At 39.2% G+C, this 22651-nt stretch overlaps 1 protein-coding gene across 1 annotated transcript in view; it reads right to left on the bottom strand.

Annotated features, from left to right (window-relative positions):
- The window catches only part of MTX2 (metaxin 2), a 34296-nt gene extending 11701 nt beyond the window's left edge, over nt 1-22595 (bottom strand). Inside the window, exons 1-3 of the mRNA XM_017838952.1 lie at nt 22506-22595; nt 9288-9335; nt 8277-8323 (exon numbers count right to left, since the gene is read on the bottom strand). Of these exons, the coding sequence (XP_017694441.1) occupies nt 8277-8323; nt 9288-9335; nt 22506-22545 (135 nt within the window). The 5' untranslated portion in view covers nt 22546-22595. The remainder of the gene's footprint in view (nt 1-8276; nt 8324-9287; nt 9336-22505) is intronic.
- Nucleotides 22596-22651: the final 56 nt, after the last annotated feature.

The raw sequence follows: 22651 nt of genomic DNA on the forward strand, positions 1-22651 counted from the left end.
TTAAACTAAGGGTTCACTGATACCCTTCAATTTGACTAAAATGCTCATAAAACACTCATGAACCGATAAAAGGAGACAGTACAAACCCAAACTGTGAGGACTTAGCCTAAGAAAAAAGCCTTGCAATTTGCATTGCTATGAGAATACTCACATTCTTTCACTGATGTAACTGACAGGCTTTGGAAATTATTAGCATTAAAAACACAGGTGTTTTTGGCTTTTCAAGCACAGTGAATGCATTCCATATTTATGGAAATGAGTTTCTTTTAGAAAAAAACATGGACAAGGATCATGACCAATGCATTCTTATAAATATCCACTTGCAGAAAACCTCTAACTTTTCTTCTGATGCGTTCAACTAGATAAACTAGATTTTAGACAATAACTGATGTTAGTTAGTGGCATGAACTCTTACCAAAATATCTGAAATTAGCACAGATCAAAGAAATACTACAGAGACAACATAGGACAAAGCAGCAATTTTTTTGAATCTTTATCTCATTTAATGCTTCAGCCCAGTGATCAAGAGAGGATTTGTTCCCTTTTTGTCCACTCATGTAGCATGTCAAGAACCAGCACATTTGGTGTGCAGATGGTATCAGACTGCCATGGCTTCCTACTCTGATAAAAGATGCTGTGGAACACTGATTATTTCAACTCGGGGATGAAATAATCTCATTTCCCTTTGGGTACTTCACATACATAATTTGAGAAGCCAAGTAAACCCCTGCTTTTCTTGTGAGAGAAACCATTAGGAAATGGGAGTGTGCTCAGCTCCTCTGAGTCCTTTTGGAGTCAAGGACAAGAGATTGAAGGCTAAAACCACCCCAGTGCAGTTCTGCTGAGATTTACGGAGATATCAACACCCCTTCAAAGACACGGCATCAAAAGCTGAGCAATCTGAAAGATCAAGGGCCCAGGCTTATTCTAGTACATCAGAGATTATTGTTAACATCATAAATTTGGGTGAAGAATTAAAAAAAAGGACTGAAAGGGGCCAACTGAATTTCAAGTTATACACAAGCTAGTTAATCACATCCTTATAAAAATTCACCTAAAAATGGTAAGCAAGACAGTAATAGCAAAACTAGAAACAAGATACATAACTGAGCACAGCCTGTCATACCTTGTAAAGATGCTTGAAATTCCAAAAAACAGCATTAAATTTCCTGCTCTTTTCTCCTCTAGAAAAAAAAATGTACTACCAAAGAATGAAGAGGGTGATTATTACAGGCCACAACCTGGATCTCCTCCAGCACCTAGGATTCTCATACGATAATACTACAGCAGCTGCAAAAAGTACATATTACTTCATCTAAAGTTTTCTAGTCCAGAGTAATTCTGAAGACGTTCACTGAAAAAGTTCATAAATACTTTAAGCTATTCCAAACAAACTCTAAGCAGGAAAAGAGAACTGAATTCCTCCTGGAATGGATAAACTTGGTGTTTTTTATGCTTAACACCTATCCAAAGAGTTAACTAATTCGATCAATTCACAAACAGAAGGGATTAACACTCTTATTTACCCTGGCCCGTGTTAGAGAAGATCAAGAGATGCTTGCCCAACGGACTTCACACAAATAAAGGAAACTTCCTTCAAGTATAAATATACAAAATTCACTACAACTGAAGGACATCAAACTAAAATGCTCAGGCTTTTAAAAGGAATGAATAATTTCATGGTCCATACTACTTAATGCAGCATAAAACAAGAACGATGAAATCTCAGATTGGGAAGAACTGAGTTTATTTCCCTGGCATCAGCAAGAGTGCCTTCTTTATCCATATATTCCACTGATTATCTGTGTTTTGATAATTTTAAAAACTGGGGCTAGATTTCTTGTGCAGTATTGACACTGGCCAATGGCTGAAGCAGATGCCTGGAAAACTGTCCAGTTTAGTAACTCACAGTTAATATCTCTGCCACAAACACTTTAAGTTATTTCCGGAACAAAGTGTGTCCTTTCTTTGGATGAGGTTAATGTAAAAAACAGATAAAGGCATTAAAAAATAAAGATTTGGCTTAATACAGTCTGTCGGCTTCTCTCCCACACATGCCTCTGCCTCTCTTTCCTGCAGGCTAGCAGTCTCCTCCCTCACACTCTTCCAGCCTCTCTGCCTGTAGCATCATCTACTCTCCTGGTACCTGGAATGGGAAGGGAGAAATGTATTTTTGGCAATGACACCTCTCTTCTTCCAGACTGAAGCCATCGAGTCTACAGAGTTGCTACTGCCCCTGTGCACCTTGTTTTTAATGGGAGACCTTGCTGTAGACAGAAAGGTGGAGGGTTGGTTGCTGCACATCCATGAGAGAGGGAGAAGAGGGAGGAAAAAAGATGCCACCAGATGAATTATGCCTGCCCTTCCCTGCCCTCCCAATATATACTGTTATAGACTAGAGAAGAAAGAGTTGTGGGACAACAAACTGAGGAAAAGTACGTATAAGCCTCTCAAGTGCCTTTCCTGCCCTAGTGCACACTGATCCACAGAGTCTGGTGGTTTGTATTGCACTGTCTTCTACTCACAGAGAGCAGAATGGGCCACTCTGTTTTCAAAGGCAGGTGAAACAAGCAAGTTCCTATTTTAGCTGCGAGAGCAAAGGATCAGTAACCATGTGTAAAAGGGCTGATAGGAAGCTATGAGGTGACATTTGTTACAAAATTAATCAACAATCTTATGCCTATCATTCATTTCAATCATGGCAGGTGACACCTCCTGCCAGAATTAAGGAGTACATTTACAATAGCATTGCTTAAAGGACACAATCAATGTAAGGCTTGTTTTTTCTTATAGCCCACCCAATTTAAAATTCAAAACGTAGGTAGTATGTTGGATTTCAGTTATCTAAAACAAATAATCAGAGCAATCACCTTTGTGCTGATTTGGCACAGTTCAAAAGCCCAGAGCCCAGAAACCACAGCCAGACACGGGACAACTCACCCCACCCTTCCCTTCCTCCTCTTCTCACACAATTGACATTCTCATCTCCGCTGCTGCTGCTGCCGCCCTTGAAACAATGCAAGAAGGCACAATGGCATTGTGCCTTCCTATGATGACAAGGATGGAAAGTGACTGTGCACGAAAAACAGGGGCAAGGAGTAAGAGAAGGGAGGGAGGAGTTTTGTATTTATTCCTACAGTTAATTGTTTTAGCTGTGATTTTCACTCTTGCTCTCCCTTCCTCTTTGCCCTGCCCAGCAAAGGAAGGGCTGTTTGGACACCGTCAGCTGGACACAAAACACACATCAGGCAGTGAATCACCCTGGCAGAGCTCCATCACAACGCTCTCCTCTTCCCCTCCAGTTCCCTCTCAGAAAACACATACAAGCAAACACATATACTCATTAAAAATGAGTTACAACTTGACGTAAATCATATCCAGATTGCAGTTTCTGAGATCAGAGGCAAGAATGAAATTACTTATGCCAAGACTCAAATAGTTCACAACTTATGCCCCCACATGAGGAACACTATTTTCAGATGGCACAGTCCAGGCTTCATTTGAAGAAGATATATTCATGATTACTTTTTAATAAAGAACAAGCCATTCGAATGGCTAAACATTTAATAAAGAACAAGATGAATACGAGAGCATCTTATTCAGCAGCACTTCTAAAGGCACTCACACAATAACGTTATGATGAAAGAGTGAAAGGCATTTTATGTTTTCATTTTTACGTTATTTCATGAGCATACAAAGGACAGTATGTGATGACAACTAAAGAGTTATTCTCTACTTTATTGCAGGAACACATTTTAAAATTAAAAACCATGAACAAATCTACAGAATAATTCAGTTTTCATATCAAACAGCTGCAGACCCTGTAACTGAAATAGTGTGTCTAAGGTTATAAATGAAAACTGTTCAGTATCATTCCTTGAGTGACAGATTAAATTCCTAATACAGTTATGGTAATGGCCACATGTGTAGTTTAACATAAATTAAGAGCTTAATTATATTTGTGACTATTTTAAACAAAATAACAAATTCCTCTGTACCTGTGAACGTAATTTATAGCAAAGCCACGTTCATTCTCCAAAACAATCTATTTTACACTGCAGCATGGCACTGCTCTAATGGCATAATGTAATTCTTGTTGTAGAATGTGGAAAGAGTGGATTCACTGGTAGCACAGAGCTTTTGAAGATAAATGAAGATTCTATTCATTCAAAGGTAATTTCATCTTAGAACTATATGAAAGATGTTTCACTCACAAACACTACCTGCATATCTTGGGTTTTCAGCATGTTTTCAGCAACAACACAATGCTGCTAGATTGATTATGTTGATACTGCATTTCTCACCATGAAGAATTCCAGGTTTTATGCTCTTTATAAAAAAGGGATTGGCAGATTTTCATTTCAGTACCAAGCCTTTGTTTAAGCCTCAGCAACAAGTTCAAATTTCTGCTAATGTTTTGTCTAGAGAAAAACCAAACCACAATTCATACACACACACGGAAAAAAAAAAAAATCACAAATCTGTCAAGGGCAATTAATCATGTGTGATTTACACATTTATTTGATTACTTGTTGAAGTAAATAAGCAATTGGTCTGTGTAACACAATTTTAAATTGCCCAAACATCCTTCTGTCATTCAGGACTAAGAACAGACAATTCTAGAAGCACATCCCTGGCATATATTAAGACCACTTACAAGGACATCAATTGCACAAGCCATTAATACATATCTTAACATAATGAGCTGCAGGCTCTATAACCTCAGGACATCTATGAGAATTTCCAGAATCCTGAACATTTTAGACAGCCTTTTGAACAAGGCAATGAGACTACCTGCATAAAGATTTCAGAAAAACCTGTAATAAAAGAGGCAGTCTCAACATCCACATTCCTCCTCCAAACAAGTTGGAACAGTTCAAAGAGATGCTCTGAGCTGCCATTTGAGGCAAGGCCTGGCACAGTGTAGCTGTATTAACCCCCTCCCTCCTACTCAGCCACACTACTTCCACCCAGGCACTAAACAACATGGCTTTACCTGCACCAGGCATCAATAAGGAGACGGAGCCCAGACAGGCCCTCTGCTTCAGACTGAAATATGGTAATTCAGTTTTAATACATCTAAAACTCCATTTTTCCCTCCTTGAAGTTGTGGAGTTGTTTTGTTATCGAAATTTAATTGTGTACTCATGCACTAGTTTTGGTGGCTTTTTTCACTATGAGAAGCCTGGTAAGTAGGGGTGCTGTATAATAGAAGCTGTACAATAAATACACAGAGAATGGTTTTAACCATGGGTCATGTTACCCAGGAGGTGTGTGTGTTTTCATTAACTTTGATGGGAAGAGCGCTGAATGTCTCACAAGAACAGAGCCTTCATTCTGTGTACAAATATTCTCTTTCCAATAGCTGAATAATCATTACTGATTAGTATTTCCCCTTGATTTTAATTCATTTGCAGTGAAAATAAAATTTCATTCAATATCAAGATTTTGTAGCCTAAGAACTACTGGACTTCACTTTCAACAGGACTGTATAATACACTACTTCAAGTTAACAAACAAGGAGTGCAAACACCAAGATGTACCAGAGATAATGCACTAGTTCACTTGAAATTATGTTGCACTTTCAGCAAATATAAAGAATCTGAACCCAGACAAAGAAATTGCTAAATTAGTCTGTTTCCAAAATCAACAATGTGAAGCACAGGAATTAAAAAGCAAACAAACAAAAAATAAAACAAACAACCCTACCAGAATCAACATAGAAGTTCCATAACATGACAGGGATTTTTGTGTTTAGGGTTTTTTTAACTGTTGAAGGCACCACCACCATTACTTAGCAATTCCCAGAAGACTGTTCTCCCCTCTCCTATCTGACATTAGGAGTCCAGATTTTACTGTACAATGAGAAGTCATAAGTCCAATCATTATTAAAACAGTAAGACTCAATCAACTTCCTGTGTTCAACCCGCAACCCTCACTCCTCACTAATTACACATACACTGAGAGCAGCTTGCTCTGCTGTCTACTTGATCTGCTCTGTTGACAAGAGATATATGAAGTGCCATCTGTATTGCAGGGTTGGCAACTTCCAAACAGTCAAGTTTTACTCTGACTAGTTACTTACTATGGCATTGGGTTGTATTAGTTATTTTTTATATAGATATCTGCATGTATGTCCCTCTGAGACCTATCCCAGAGCAGTGCTGTGAAGAGGTGCTACAAGGAGATTTTAAGAAATATCTGAAAGACTGGCTGCAGCACATTCGGAGTCTGGTTGTGAACCATGTTTCTCAAAGATTTGATGGTGGCTGACTCCACACACTCTTTCAACCAGAAAGACTCAAACTTCTGATATGTTTTCACCACGTGGAAGTTCAAAGCCACAAACAAAGTTCAAAGTTCAAAGTTCAAAGCTTTTTATCTTTCATATCTGCTCTGGTGATATTCATGTGCCCCAAATCAGTAACGGGGGGAAAAGGAATGGCAATAGTGGGAAAAAAGTCTCAGGTACCAGCTCCTATTTCTCCTCCTATCCCTCATTCCAAATTTTTCTTCAGAAAAAGACACACATCCCAACTCCCACCCCTCTACCCCCCCCAAAAAAAACCCAAAACTCCAGCAAAAAGATATCCAGTAAAAAGATAACAGGCTCTCATCAAAATAAAATTCTGAAAGACAGGAAGTCATCAATTTCCTTATGCAAAAGACACAGATATATTTAAACCTTTCTGATCATTAAGCTACAATACATAACTGCATATCCCAGTATCATTTAAAAAAAGATGCGAGACACCAGGGACAGTTATTCTTTCATAGTCACAACCATATTACACAAATTCTTAAAAATTTATATGATTCCCCAATACAAAATTATTCTATAAAGTTTAAGATCAGATATCTACCAGAGTCATATTTATAGTCATGGCTACTATCAGCTGTCCAGCTAGAGAATATTGAAGAAAAACAAGCTTTTTTAATATATTATAGTTAATTTATCATCTAAGTGACATGTGTAGGATAACAATGGACTGGAAACAGTATAGCAAAATGATGCATTAGAAAAGGAAATTTTTTGCTGGTGGGTTGGGGGTTTGTGTTTTAAATACAAGCCACACAAACACGCATTGTTAGACAGTAAGAAAATTCATAAGAATGACAGAAAATACAGTTGCTGGAGTAAAAAGGAACACTGAGATCAAGTGAGCAACAAAAAAAACATACTGGCATTACTGTTAGGCACAATATAAAACATACTGCCCAAACAAATAAACACTGTCCCATTTATTAGGTGTATCAAGGATAACTCCTCTTTCCAGCAAAGGATAAAGCTATCTTCTTGCTGTGATAGAATTTACTCTTAGAGGTATTTCCTTGATTGTCAGACTGGAAGGAAAAAAGTTAAGAGATCCTGGAAGTAGTTACCATGACAAAATGATCCTAACCTTTTATGTTAGTTACAGCCTCCAAGTGTCCCACTTTGGCTAAATGAAACGTGATTTTTTCAGGTAGCAGTCAAAGACTGCTTGCTGGAGCTTCTCTGTGCTAGATCACACACAAAAAGCAAGAAGCATTAGAACAATGCAACTCCCTGCTAAGCAAAGCCGCAGCAAAGTTGCTTTGAAGAACAAGAACCTTATGGACATCCTGCTCTCCACTACTTCTGACAGCCAGGCCTTCTCTACTAATGGCCAAAACGTCCCCTTGACATTTGGGGTTACTGAACCTAACAGGTTAATGGAGATTACACAGATTTCACAGCCACAGAGGTGCTATTCAGTCAATTAGAGGTGCAAGTTTGTCAATTATATGGACTATTTCTAAAAACCACATTGGATCTGAAGTCTGTATACATGATGAATTCAAAAAACCTATCAGAGACATACAGAGATGCGATGGCCACAGCATGAAGCAAATATGCCTTGAGTTTGGGGCAGTATTAGCTTTTAGAATTAAATAAGCAGCAAACATCATGCAAAATGTTACAAGACAAACATGCATAACAAGTGACAAAAGGTATGAATCATGCACAGTTCCCACAGTAAGCAGACAAACAGATACTGTACAAACATAGACCAATATAAATAGGAGTACAAGTAGCAGCACTCTACGCAGGACTTTCAAAGTCCTCAAGTCCTTTAGGCTCTGGCACTCCAATGACAACGTAAAGCAAATCAGATGCAGGAAATAAGTCATTGATTTTAGCAGAAATAATTCTTAAATTAACCATTTAGCTAAATACAGCTACTTTAGCGACATAATATTTAAAAAAATAAAATGGAATTAACATCTTTAGTTTAGAAAATATGACATTTTACCTGAACAGCAAGGGAAGATGCATTATCAGAAAGCAAAATTTGTTCATCTGTTGAAAGAAAAAAACCAACACACAATTACAAAAAAACAGTGCACATTTAGCTACTGACCTGTAACTGTAAACCACTCTGGGTTGCATTTCTGACACATAAAACAAGGAGCACATATATAATTATTATGCAGCTGGACTAAAAAATCTGTGATATGAATATTAAAAAGAGAAAAAAAAACAGGATTTTTTTCTCCTGCAAATGCAATTGCACTTATCATATATTACCACCAATATACAATAAAAAACGCTCACAACTAAAAATCCAAATGCTTGACTTTTATGCCAATTACTCTTCTTCTAATCAAAGTTAAATAAAACTGCATCTTCATACCTCCTCTGGCTAAAAAGTAAAAGTATTCAGAAACCTATAAAAGCAGCTTGCAGTTAATATTGCACACTGTGTCTAGGTCTGTCACACAAAAGAAAGATGACAAGTTCACTGCAATAAAAATTCCATGCTTAGAAGACTAGGGCTGCTACCTATTAGTCTTCATTACTTTGCAGTCTTCTGACAACTGTAGCAGGCTGCTGAGCCCCAAATGGGGGCCATAATGTGATCTGATGATATATGAAGAGCTGCTAAAGGGAGCCTGAACCATCCTAGCCTATACATTTTAACAGTTCCTTTTTACTGAGAGCCCACTTTACCACAAGACTTCAAAAATCTGCTGCCTCAGCTATTGGTGCAGTAAATCTGCCAACTGTGCCTGCAACCACATCATTTTACACTGCCTACAGCAGCCAATATAATGAGTCAATAATAAACCAAGGACCTTATAGGCCATGAATAGCTGGTTTATATTGGCAGATGCAAACATAGCTAAAACCTCTGACCAGACAAACAACACAAAGGACTCTTTTAACAGTTTCTGTGCTTCCTTGCAGTTAATTATCTTAGTGCATATTTAATGTGTTCTCTAAAAATAAAGTAATTATTAATTGCCAAAACCAGCATACCCACCCTTCAGTTGCTGATACAACGCAGCATTTTCAGGCCAAGGCTCTGCGGCTGTGGAAAGAGGAGACATTAATTACTCAAGACAAACAACAATGTGCTTGCAAATGCTAACTGAACACGAATGTTACCTAGAGCAGGAACTTAAACTGCAAAGATGCTGATGTAAGATTTAAACATGCCCTAAAAATGTCCCACTGTCACTCTCCTCTCCCATACTTCTCTCTCCTGCTCACAGAAGGACATCACAGAGCAGAAAGTCCCAAAATGTAATGTTACAAGAAGAGCTGAAGTTCAAGCTACATTACAGAACGGCCTTGTAATTCTCAAGCAGCTAAAGCAGCTATTTTCCCTCCACTGTAAGGACATCCTTGTGCACATTCCCATCCTAATTCTGGCCACTCCCAAGAGTAACTATTTATTAAGATAATAAACAAAGAATTCTGGAGAGAACAGAACAAGACACAGAGGAGAGAGGCACAAACCTCCAAACCAAGTGTCAAGAACACTTTGGGGAAATGGAAAAGCTTTCTGCCTTTTGAAGTTATGTCCTCACACAACATAATACCCACTAATCCAACTGCTTGGGCATCTCAGAAGTGTACTCACCAGGGCAACTGGGGCTACCTATCGCTTTGAGTTATCTACAGATCAACCCTAACATGGGAATGTCAATATGCATTCAAAAAACTGCATCATCAGTTGTTCAAAACAGTTGAGTAGTTGTTAAAAAAAAAATTAGGCAAGGAAATAAAAGACAATCACATCTTCCAGTTGAGAACTGTTGTGTGTAATCAATCATACACCACTTGAGTTATATGAGAAGGCAAAAATAATAATCAGTACCAATTTACTGTTAATGGTAGCATTAAGGTAAGAGTTCATCATTGTTTTGTCTCCATTACATTCCTTGTTAATGTCTGATTAAAAATCTATTTTTAAATATCAGTTCAAACCTTGCATTCCACCCAAAATAGTTATTTGGAAGCAAAATTAATGCTCTAATCATGTAAATTATTTTTTTAACACCATAATGTCTGTAAATAGCTATGTGTGGTTTAAGCAAGTCACTGGCTTCAGTAAGGTCATTCTTTGCACTTCTGCCTTTAGAACTCAAAGAAAAAAATTTTTAACTATCATTCCTTTTGGATATTCATGAAGTATTAACTTTTATGGAAGTCACATAGAATATAAAGCTTAAAACACTGTACACAGTTTTGTGAAGGTCACTGCCTCTAACATTAAGGCACAGAGCCTATCAGAGCTATACTTGTATGGGCATGAGAAAGCAACTAATCACATTTAAGTGTCATGAAAAAATGTTTTATGTTTTATTGTAGCAGCTATTGGTTTTACGCCCCTCCATTACAGTTTTGCCCTGGAGTAAAAATTCTTGAGGTGGAAGTACATTTACATCTTTAAATAAAAAGAGACTAAGATAGTGTCTGCCGTACTACGACCTTAACCGTTTAAAATAATTTATCTTACATACATTTCTTCAAGTCCACTGAAGTCTTGCAGGAGCAAATGGAATGAGGAAATTAAGAATGTTATTACTATATTTTAGCAAACTTATCAGTGCTGGACTCTGAGATACTTACAGAAGTAACTAAGTCACGAAGGTACGTTAATCTTGTAAATGCTCCAGCCAAACAGTGAAAACTTCCTTTTTACATGCCCAAAATGGCACAGAGAGCTTCAACTGCACGGGCCCATTCCTACTGAAATTTATTGCCTGATTCTCTTCTGACTGAAATATCAGATTTTTAACTAACTCTTGGATTCCAGCCCAAATTGGAACTGGCCTATTTTTTACACAAGCACATGGCTGAAATATTTCAGGACCGTGAAAATTAAGCAGACTCTTCATTTTCCAACAAAAGAGCTAGGTATATTTCAAGAAATTCTGATACTAATTCCAGTCTGATTTTGGCACTAAGCTATATGCAGCCATGGAAATATAGAGAGAGATATACACACAGACACAACAGCTTTTTGGCACACAGAATCCAAAACTAAACTGCTGATAACCATGCTATAAATTGAAACACAAGAAGAATGTTATTTGTAACTTGTTTGCCCTTATCACCTTGAATCTTACTTCCCCAAGCTACTATCACTGACACATTTCCATGAACTGTATCTGCTGACCCTAATTTCATTAGTCATTATATGAAATATTTATCTAACGGCCTTAGTACACAGAAGCACACACCCAACTTGGGGGAAGGAAAGGACAAGACTAGTTTAAACTCATTCACAGTTTAGTTGTGTACTAACATGGCTTTTGACAAGTTAATGAAATAATGACAAACAGCCACACAAAAATCTCAGCCTTCATTATCAGTACAAACTCCAAACTTCAGCAGTTCTAAGAACATGAATGAATAATACCCCCTGCACTTGGCACTTGACAGTCTTCACAGGGAGGTCATCACAATTCTGACCAGGTTTGGATGAGGTAGACACATGCTCACAAGCCTTGAACCAAAGCCTTCAGTTCTTTGTATGCAGAACAGATCAAAGATAGCTGATTATACTATCACTACACAGACTGGATTTTAAAACAATCAGTTTCACATTAAGATGCACTCGTATCCTAGAAAAAAAAATTCTGCAGTATACATTCAGAATTGCATCATCTTCAGTGATACTAGGGATACAAACACAAAGTCTGTGCAATCCTCTGGAAATCAAATAATTAAATACCCATTCACTTCAATACCTTCCAATTTCTACTCGTTCTCCTTCTTCCAAGATGTTTAAGAGTACGAAATAATTTTTTTCTGATGGAGCAAGAAGTTTAAATCCACACTGCATCATGAGAGGTCCAGGCTCATAAGGTACAAGCTAAATTTCAACTATCAGCTCCCATGACACCTTCAATTAGTTGTAAGGTGAAAACATGCAGCTAAGGGAGACCAGAGCCCTGCTGGGGAAGAGAGAAGGAATTGTTGAAGGGTTGTCACATGCCTCCAAAAGAGGAGAAAGTGTGTAACATCTTTAATGTACGGCAATGACTCTTGCCTTATGAATGTAGGTGAAGACATAATTTGTAGAATAATAGGCACTAATATTACACGCTGCTTCAGTTCTGTCATATTTCCAATCCATCAAGTTGATTAATGCTATAATAACTCCTCACAAACTTATCATTTGTGCACTAATGAAGTCAAATCCAGTTTATCCTTCGGCAACTATAATCTTCTGGTCTGTAGTGTTCATTTTCCTGCTACAGTGGCACTTGGTATATAAAGAGAAAATTAACAAATGTGATGTCAATTCAGCTTCAGAAGCTTTCAACACAGAACCACATTTATGTGTTAGATCCTACGCAACAGACATTTTTATCATTAGTTGCTCACAGGATGAAATAACTGCCTGGAAGCATGCCTTACAGGAATAGCTTCTCTACATTTCTTAAGAATAAGGAACTATTTGGTTCTTCCTCTGCCTCCATAATCAGAGGAATTACTATTGTGTGGTTTTCAATGGGTCTGTCTCCCAAGCTTGTAGTCTTCAGTAAAAATTGTTTTCCCATTTTCCCACCCTACTGAAACTTTTCCCATGGTTAACAAATTCAAATATTTAGTCTTTCATGTGGATTGTCTGCTGTTCAGGACAAGCAAACCTCATATTACTGTCTTTCCCTACTTTTCCTCTATCATACTGCTTGTTGATAAAAACAATAAGACCAGTTATAGCAAACAACCACCTCTGGGATCAGTGCCCCTGTTAACTTTGGCTGAAAAGAGCTTGAGTTCAAAAGTTACAGGGAAGTGAAAATTAAAAGGAGATAGGCACTGCATAAGCCTTGTTATCCTAGGTGCTGAGAATTCAGCAGATACAGCACCCCAACAACTGGAAAAGTCAAACAGTAAGCAGACCACCTACACCAAATCTTCTTTGGTTTTGTGGATGACTAAAAATGCATGAAAATTTCACTAAGCTCAATGTGTTTGTTAGTCAAAGTGTTTTAATTATTAACACTTTAGCATAGGAAATCAGATTTCAAGGTGATAACAGGGTTCTTAGGTGTCAAATTAGACTTTTAGAAAAAAATTCTGTGAACTGGTGTGTTGCATGTTCCCAGTGGAGTTTTAATTACTCGGGTTTGTAACTATTAAAACAGATTCCTAACTCCTCACCTGTCACGTCAGAGAATGACAGAAAATACATAATTTCTGCTCTTACAAAAAAACTTACAAAACACAGAATGAGTCATGACAGTCACATCAAATTCTTTGACACTAAAAGTGTATTGCATTAGGTGCATTTTTTCAGATTCTGTGGTGAAATGTTTTACTTGAACAACATTAAGGCCAGAGACAGATATTCAAATAGCAATTTGATTTCAATGTTTCCAGATGTTTCAGACTGACATTTCAACAGTAAGACTTTATCCACCCAAATACTTTTGGGACAGTAAGAGAAAAGAATGTACGTATGCTGTACGAAGAGATACTTCAGAGCACTGGACCCCACTATGAAAAGGGGACCAGCAGCTCACCTGAGGCCTACACACATCTCAGCTCCAACTAAAGCTCTCAAAATAGGACATACTATACTTGCACAGTGGTGAATTTTAATTCAAAGAATGAGAAGCTGCAACAACATTCCCCCAAGCAAGAGGAAGCACCGCATTCCCAAGACACTCTACAGTGCCTCAGTCCCACCAATTCCTTGCCTGAGCTGTTCAGGGTCTATTTATGAGTGTATAAAACTTGGTTTCAACTCCTACACTCTGAATTACTGGGAAACCATTCTTCCTGTGTCAGCGCTGCCTGGATGGATGGGGGAAACAGACATTTTCATCCACCTTCCCCAAGCAGCTTCACAATGATGAAAGAGACATAATGAAATAAATGGTTTACAGTTATGCCTTTAATCCTGTTACTTAAAAAAAATAAGACTCTGACTGTGAAAATGGGAAGCCACAAAACACTTTGCATTTTAAATTGTGGAATATGCTAAACACCAATTTAGCCATTTCAGTGGTCTAGTATGAATAGCCATTTTCAGCAGTAGGGTATGAGCTGCCATCTGCCCTGCCAGTCTGCCATTCATTTAGCTTGTTGTCAGACCGGGGCATTCTTGAAATCAGCCACAGACAAAATTCAGAGACCTCTGGATCCAGGCATCATGCATGCTGCCTCTGCATGGGAAATGAAGTTATCAACAAGTTAAGAAGTTTTTGTAGCAAAACACTCAACTTGAAATTAGGCTGTTTTCAGCTCTTAGCAATACCGTAGAATTCTGGTGGGAGGAAGGCAATGCAGAAAGAAATAATTTTCTGTTATGAAAGTAGCCTACGCCTAATAAGAATCAAGGCTAAAGAATTAATACCAAATGTTACTATTATGCTGATTATTTAACAAGTACTGAAATTATACAGTGAGAAGTAAATCAAGACAATTTTTTTCCCAAATATCGTATAAACTAAAATTTACCAAATTCTCAGTATGCCACCAATTTATCCTTTGATATCTTCTTTCTCCTCTGTAACTCAGCAGACTAACAATCTCTTCCATGCAGTTCACTGTGTGCTGTTGTGTAGGTGAGGCTAGGACCTGGCCTGGGAACATTTGACCTTCTCAGACAGAGCAACTGCATGAAATGTTATGAAGTTTTATGGATCCTATAAAATAACAACTACTTCTCTAAAATCACCACATTTGCATGGATCAATTTCCTTTTTGTTACACTCTTCTTAAACACTTTGATATTAAACTTATAAAAAAAGGAGGAAAGCTAAAGTATCTGTATTTACCAGTTTGGTTCACATAGCATTAAAAGCCTGCTAAAATAGCCAAGAGGCAAGATAACCTCCATTTTAAAAAGCAAGCAAAAATAGTTGGCATTAATTTGAATCTCTGTATTGCAGTATTACAGCTGGAGAGATTACCTTATGCATTATTTTCACATAAATTCCTTCAGCCTCTCCCTAGGTACAAATTTGATTAAAATATAATGAGGATTCTCAACACTGTTTTCTCACAAAAGTAAACACTAAAAAGAAATTTCATCTTACATCTGGGCAACATCCACATCCAACAACATTACTTACAAGTCTTCAAACATTATGAAGCAAACATCTGAACTATCAGCAGGAAAATAGTTACCCTTTTTGCTTTACTAGGACCGCTGATATGGGGGGGACCTGCTGCTCAATATGTTCTAGGTATAGTAACCCAAAGAACAGCACATGGAAAGCTGTCCCCAGACTGCAGAAGGAAGGAGCCACTTGATGTTAAAATGCATCAAAAAAGAAGCAGTTGATCACTTCATTCTCTTCTAATACAAATCACTCATAATTTAAAGTAGCTAAACTTTGTTTACAAAGAAAATGCCAGGAACTGCTGTGTTTCTATATCTTTATTTCAGGAAGTAAATGGAGGGGTACATTTTGACTAATACAGTGAAGCTGCAGCCACTTTGGAACCAAAGCAGTTAAAAGTATACATCTCATACATCAACAGTGATCAATAAAGGAATTACAAGAAAGTTGTGAATTAGCTTCCTTAAGACCCACCAGTTCAACCCACCCACACTGACAATGTCATATATTGGCCTGATCCTGCAAACTAACAAGGGCCAAGAAAAAATTAAGCATCAGCAATCCCCTGGCTCTGCTGACAGAGGACCAAAATGTGTTTCACAGTGCCTTGCCAAATGAAAAGCAACTTTCACACTAGTTAAATACTATACATTAAATTATGTATCAAATAATTACATCATTTGCTTAAATCTGTCCTTGGTCTCCTTCGCAGAGATGTTACAATTCAGATAAACCATGACTGTTCAGTAACTATTGACTGAACAGACAGTCAATGTAAAGACTCAATCTCAGTTGCAATTCTCAAATTTGAGTTTCCTGTAGCTGCACCACTGTGAGAGTCAGCATGTGACATTACCACAGCAGCCATTTAGCATGACACAATCTGCTTCTTCACCCTCCAAGAAGGCTATTAATTGCATGTATTTAAGCAGTAGTCCAATTCTGTTACTGTCTTTGAGTTGACTTTCAAAAGTGTTCAATCCCTGGTTCAATCCTCTAGGGTGCTCAGCACTCTCACCGCTAGGGCAGGCCACAGGAGGGAAATCCTGTCAGGAGAGGAGGCCAAAAAATCTTTACAAAATCAAATCCAAAGGTTGTTCCTAAATCAACATCTGGAACATCTTCAGGAAAATCAGAGAGCATGCCAGCTAAATGATCTCAAAAGATTTATTTATAAAGTCCTGACAAGCTGGAGCTATTTTACTTATTTCTGATATTTGGCATAAATGCTCCACCTCAAAGAAGCTCTGTAATTCTTAATATTAGCTTTTTATAGATCTCTAAATCAATCCCTTTGCTTTGTGCTACTCCAGTCCTTTGCCCCTGACCGAAGAAGTCAAACTTCACACACAGGAGCTGTGAAGAACAGGACAGTGGAGGTAACTCATTAATGTCTTAAGTGCCTTTCTGGATTGGGACATTTCTTAGCCATGATATCTATATTCGTATATTTTAAATCAGTCCTTTGAAAGCTCTCATAGATTGAGATCCCCTCTTCTCTGTGGTAGTCTGAACTCCTCCTTCCCCAAGGACGTTTGCTGGCAGTCTGACCACCACTTCTGCAAAGTGCCGTAAGGAGCTCCTTGCTTTCTCATCCACAATAAAGATCCAACACATCTATCCCACCAGACAGGACCCCAATATCCCATACCTGCTCCAAAAGCTGCTTCCCACACACACAGTTCCTGCTCATCCAGCCCAGGCCCCTCTGGCCTTTGATTAAGGCTTCCCTTCACTCTCTCTTTTCTATCTTGCCCACAGCCCTAAACAAACCAGCACCAGTCTTGCAAAGGTGTAAGAAGAGCTGAGATCTCTAGGCAGGAGAGCTCTGCAGGGCAGAAATGCAAACAATTAGCACTGGTGCAGTCAGCCAGCCAAGCATCTCCACAAGGAAGGGGGAAGAGGCTGCTTTAGGGCTCACAGTCTCTAAGTTGGCCCAAACCAGCACCCCTCACCTCTGGGAAACACTGCAGACTCTCTACTTCAGAACCTGAAAACATTTATTCTGTTCTCTTAATCATATCCTCACAGTCTTCCTCATTCCTTTTCCAAGGCTTTCAGTGAGAACACTCCAGTGCATCCAAAGTTTATCCAACATGGCATTCAAATGCAAAAAGAAATACACATGCAGTTGGACTTCGAAAGTTCTTGCTAGGAATGCAAGCACTGCATAGGTTTCAATGTCATTACACCACAGCTAGAAGGCAGAACTGTTAAAAATTCCCATCTCTCAGCATTTTTACATTCCAATTCAGTATGTACATTTCAATTTTTTTGGCTGGGCTTCCCCCGTCCCCAATGAGACTTTTCCTCCATTCTTTGCAGCATCATTTCACAGGCTTTATTACTACATATAACTTCTTCCAGTTTGTATGAAAACATCCATGTTCACGCGACATCTGCGTGATCTTCCTAATAACTAAAGACCAGGATTTAAAGGTAATAATAATAATAATAATATAAATTAATTAATAATAATAAAATTAAGAACCTGGTGTGTACTTTCTCTCTGTCCTCCCCATGGGTTGCATGCAGCTGCAGTTTCTCACTTTTAAAAGAGACAGCTGCAAATGCCCAGCAACGCAGCAACATGTGACTCCTGTTCGACTAGAGCAAAGGACAGCAACCAAGCTCTTTCATTCATTCTTGTTTTGAAAAAAAAAAGTGACTCACACGGTCCAAACCTACAGGAACAGACCATGTTAGTGCTTGAGGACTGTCAGAGAACAGAACATCCAAGGACCAAAGACAAAAAAGGAGTGAGAAAGAGCAGAAAAATCTAATTCCTCTACAAAGTCATTCCTCTATGACCTCTTTGAGCTGAGCTCCTGAACAGCACCCTCATCCAAACCTCCTGTCCTGGTTTCATCAGCCAATGAAAGCTCACGTGCAATTCAAACTGGACAATATCATACAGGTGTTACTTTTATTTTACTAACTTTGTTACTGTTATTTTGAGACCAATCTCATTTCTGGCATGAGAAAAGAAGACATTATTTTAGCAGAAAACATGTAACAATAAAATGCTGATTAGAAAAAGACTGCTTAGTCTTAATGAAGCCAGAAACATCTATAGAAGCACACTCTATTATAAACTGTAATTATACTGCTGCTTAAAAACAGGAAATAGCAATATCTCAAAATGAAATATGTACTGTACTATAATAATTGTGAAAGTAATGTTTTCCCTGACCTAAAAAAAAGACTGGATAGGCAATCCACTCAAAGGATTAGTTCAAATCAAGTCATGAAACATGTCTGAGCACAAGTTGGCAGGAGCAGCATAAGAGACTTCCTTATTGAAACTGAACAAGAGTTGAAGGATTCCCTGTAGTTTGACTACCAAAAGAGAAGTGCATACATAAAAAATGCTGTAAGATAAAATCACATAGCCTGACAAATTTGGTATTTTCAAACTTAAATTTTTCACTACAAGCACCTCTGCAGCAGGCTTCAACAATCTGTGCTGCCAACAACCTATTATTGAGCAAGATTAACTATTTTTTTCACCTTAGACATGCAGGAAATGCTATCATTTATCTATGCACATTTTGATGCACAAAATGTATATTCAGTTTAAATTTTATGTCTTTATGTGTGGCAACAATTTAGGTGGTCAGGATTCATTCCCTATATATTTGTTCTCAGCCAAACTGCAGCTTGTCTCAATACATAAAACATGCACATCAAAGATTTATTTGTGCTCTGGCATGTCACATTGGAGGTAGACTCACTATGAATGTAAAATATCTAAAGGCAGAAGGGCATCTGTTTTTCAAACTGGATTCATTTCCCTTAGTATTAAAACTAGCCTAGGACCCTTGGACATAATGGCAATAAACAGAAGTAATTTTCCAGAGATCAAAGGACAAACAAGGATATTATTTTCTCTCTTTTGATCACTGATCTGAAACCAGTGGTTTTGGGGGAAAAAAAAAAGGTAAAGCATATGGAGTAATTTAGTGATCAATTAAACATATTTTCACCAATCTTTTAGAGATGATTTGAGCAGTCAGCTTCTCAAAACTACTAGAGTTAGAAAGATTAATATTGTGGACCACTTGAAAGCTGGCACTCTAATTCTTCAACGCTCATTTCCTATCCTGTTAATATGTGGCTGACGCTGAGCTGCTCTAAATAAATTCTCCATCATATTATTCAGTTAATATTTTCTACAGTTGAGACACAGTACCAACCTCTATATTTCTGAACAAGCAAATGGCTGAATGCCACACTAATGCAAGCATTACACTCCAAGTGATTCAGTCATCGCTTTGTATTTAATCACCAATGCCTTAGAGCAGCAGGCTATGCTCAGCATGTTCAGGTGAAAGCGTGTTGCACAGAGAGGGGGCTGCTTTATTACAGCAGTGCAAGTTGGCTGAGCAACTGATGGTCACAGAACTGCTGAGGCTGGAAGGCACTTCTGGGAGGTCCAGGGTAAGATGCAGCAGGTCGCCCATCTCCACTTCAGTATCGAGCAATCTCCAAAGATGGAGACTCCACAACTGCTCTGAGCAACCTGTTACAATGTTAAATCACCCTCACACCGAAAACAGTTTTTCAGATGGTGTTTTCTATGTTTCAGTTTGTGCCGAGGCTGTGAATAGGCACATCAAAAGTGAATGCACAAGGCACAGGTGAAGATGGGTAGTACTTTCAAAAAAAATATTCAAATACAGACACAAAAAGTCAGTGTGTAAAAGAAAGTTATGATCCCCTTCCCTACTAAAACCCGCCCCTCAGCTTTTAAAACATTTCTGGAAAACAAACTGTGCTGGGCTGATTGTCTCAAACACTTGCACCCATGCACTACAGCTGCTACATGTTAAGAGCAGCAGCAGCTCATTGCAACTGCTACGACAAAGAGACATGTCCATGAACAGGACCCTCGATGACAAGCCAGTGAAATTTCATTTTTATGAACATGGAAAAAATTCTCAGTCATTCTTATTTTTCCATCCATAACAGAAAGGCAGTATTCACAACCACTGATATGGGGTAGGACACTATTAAAATAAGTGTCATTGTTAAGTGGTATTTTTTCCTTGCAGATACAACATTTTTCTTCCCCACAAATACTCCTAGATTTGGGGGATATTTATATCTTCTTAGTAACAGAATGAAATATTCCCTGTGTCTGTGTAATGTTTCAAGAAATCTAGAAGTGTGGTGGGTATTGGCCAAGATCCTGGATAACTTTTTTTTAACTGAAAAATCTTCCATATGAATAAATTGAGTGATTTTACCATTATTTAGTTTCAGACCTGGTACATAATATAGACAAGTTGGAAGGGTCACAACCCACTGGCAAAGGTATTTTTTATTTTTAAGGCAGGTAACTGCTTTTGAAACTGATTCACTTCTGGGAAAGCGAAGACAATGCCATAACTTTGTTTTAAAGAATGTTTCAGTGGACAGGTATGCAACAACAATTTGTAGTGTACCTTGAGTTACACTGCATATCCTGCAGAAGTACAAGATTAATAAAATAAGCACCAACCATTTCTATTCTGCAAAAAATAGAGAGGTACTGCCGGTATTTTTATGTTAGAAGCTTAAATATTACTTTACCTACAAAAGGAAATTAGTATTATTCAACCTGTGACTGACAGGTAACAGATGAAGTGCTATGGCTTTAAGCTTACTAAATTGTAGGAGGGTCCAGAAGTACCTGAGCAGCTCTGATGCCCTCAAAGCACCACCTTAATAGTAAAATTGCTAATGCATGAGTCTGAGACTCGTATAAGCAGCATGTCACTACCCCAAAGGGGAGGTAAGAATCTCTCCAGGAATGGAAGAACCCTTCAGCACAGAAGTAAAGAGCCAATTGTTGCAAAACTTTGTCTTCTTGTTTCCCATTCTTGTAATTCCAGAAAAAAAAATAAGTATTAGCAAGCTGTCACTTTAGAATATTCATAAAGGTCACAGAGCAGAGGAAGGCAGGAGAATCAAGATCTATTCACATGTATCATTAGCCTTAATGACAAATTAAATAAAATATAATAAAGAGATCATTAAAGGTAAGTAAATGGCACGAAGCAATGCTGATCATGACCATATCCTCCATATCCTGATGATCCAGGGCTCTGCCCCTCAGAACATAAGTATGTCTTGTGCTAACATTTATGAATTAACAGCTGACAAGAGGCCAGCACAACCTTCAAGCTTGTCTATGGGTACCTCTGCAGACCTAGATTAAAGATCCACCACCTTCACATGACCTACATGTCAGGGTACATTCACAGAAGAGAATCCAATTCAAACTCTTATGTTTGGGCCTCTACCAAGTGGCAGAAGACCCAGCTCCTGGGATAAAATCCCACCTTACTCCTCAACTGGTCAGTATCAATCAAAATGCTGTTCCCTTGCAGTATTTATTGCTTGTGAGCTGTGTTGCAGCTAAAAATCAAAACCAGAGAATAACAAGTGAGGCGAAACATGACCAAAGACCTATTTCCAGCATGCAACATATTAACTGTATTTTTAATTTCCTAGCCAGGAATTATCCAAGGTTCATGTTTTGTTTTTTTTTTTCTTTCAGAGCATATTAATACCGTTTTTTGCTAAATAACTCCCCAGTGAGGCACACTTGTGTTTTATCTCACAGGTTACGTCTAGTTTGCGCAGCCCAGCTTTAGCGGGTCACAGCAGCACCAACAGGTACCAAAGGTCCCGTCACATTTCTCAGCCTTACGGGGGGGGGGGCACAGGACACACGTGGGGCTCGGGGAGGGGGTGACGCCGCACAGAGCTCTCCTGCACAGCGGGACTCCACTCCAGCTGAGAGAATTATAACCACGACGTGCTTTTCTTGCACCACTTAAGCAAATTAAGTAGTTTTACAGACAGGGAAGTTATTAAATCACAGTGACGATGCTCCCCGGCACAGCCTGGGTTGGGGAGCCCTGTCCAGTGAGGAGCTGCGCGGGGTGACCTGTGCCCGTCCCCTGGCGCCGGTCTCTGCACGGCACCGCCGGCCCGCCCTCCGCCACCCCCAGCCGCTCCCCGCGGTGCCCCGGCCCCGTCCCGCGGGGTCACCCTGGGCGCGGAGGCCGCGGGAATTGGGCGCCGCCGCCCCCCCACGAGCGCGGCCCGGAGCGCGGCGCCCGGCACGGAGCGGGTCCCGGCGCGGCCCCGGCGTCCCGCCCGCCCCCGCCCCTCACCGGCCAGCTGAGTCACGAAGGCCTCGGCCACCAGCGACATGTCGCGGAGGGAGGGCGGGCAGCCGAGGACACGCACAGGAACTGGGCGCCGCGCTGCCGGGGGGGCCGCGACTGCATCCGGGGCCGGGGCGGGGCCCGCGGCGCCA

This window comes from Lepidothrix coronata, unplaced genomic scaffold (genome assembly GCF_001604755.1).
Source record: "Lepidothrix coronata isolate B3197 unplaced genomic scaffold, Lepidothrix_coronata-1.0 Scaffold7, whole genome shotgun sequence".
NCBI lineage: Eukaryota > Metazoa > Chordata > Aves > Passeriformes > Pipridae > Lepidothrix > Lepidothrix coronata.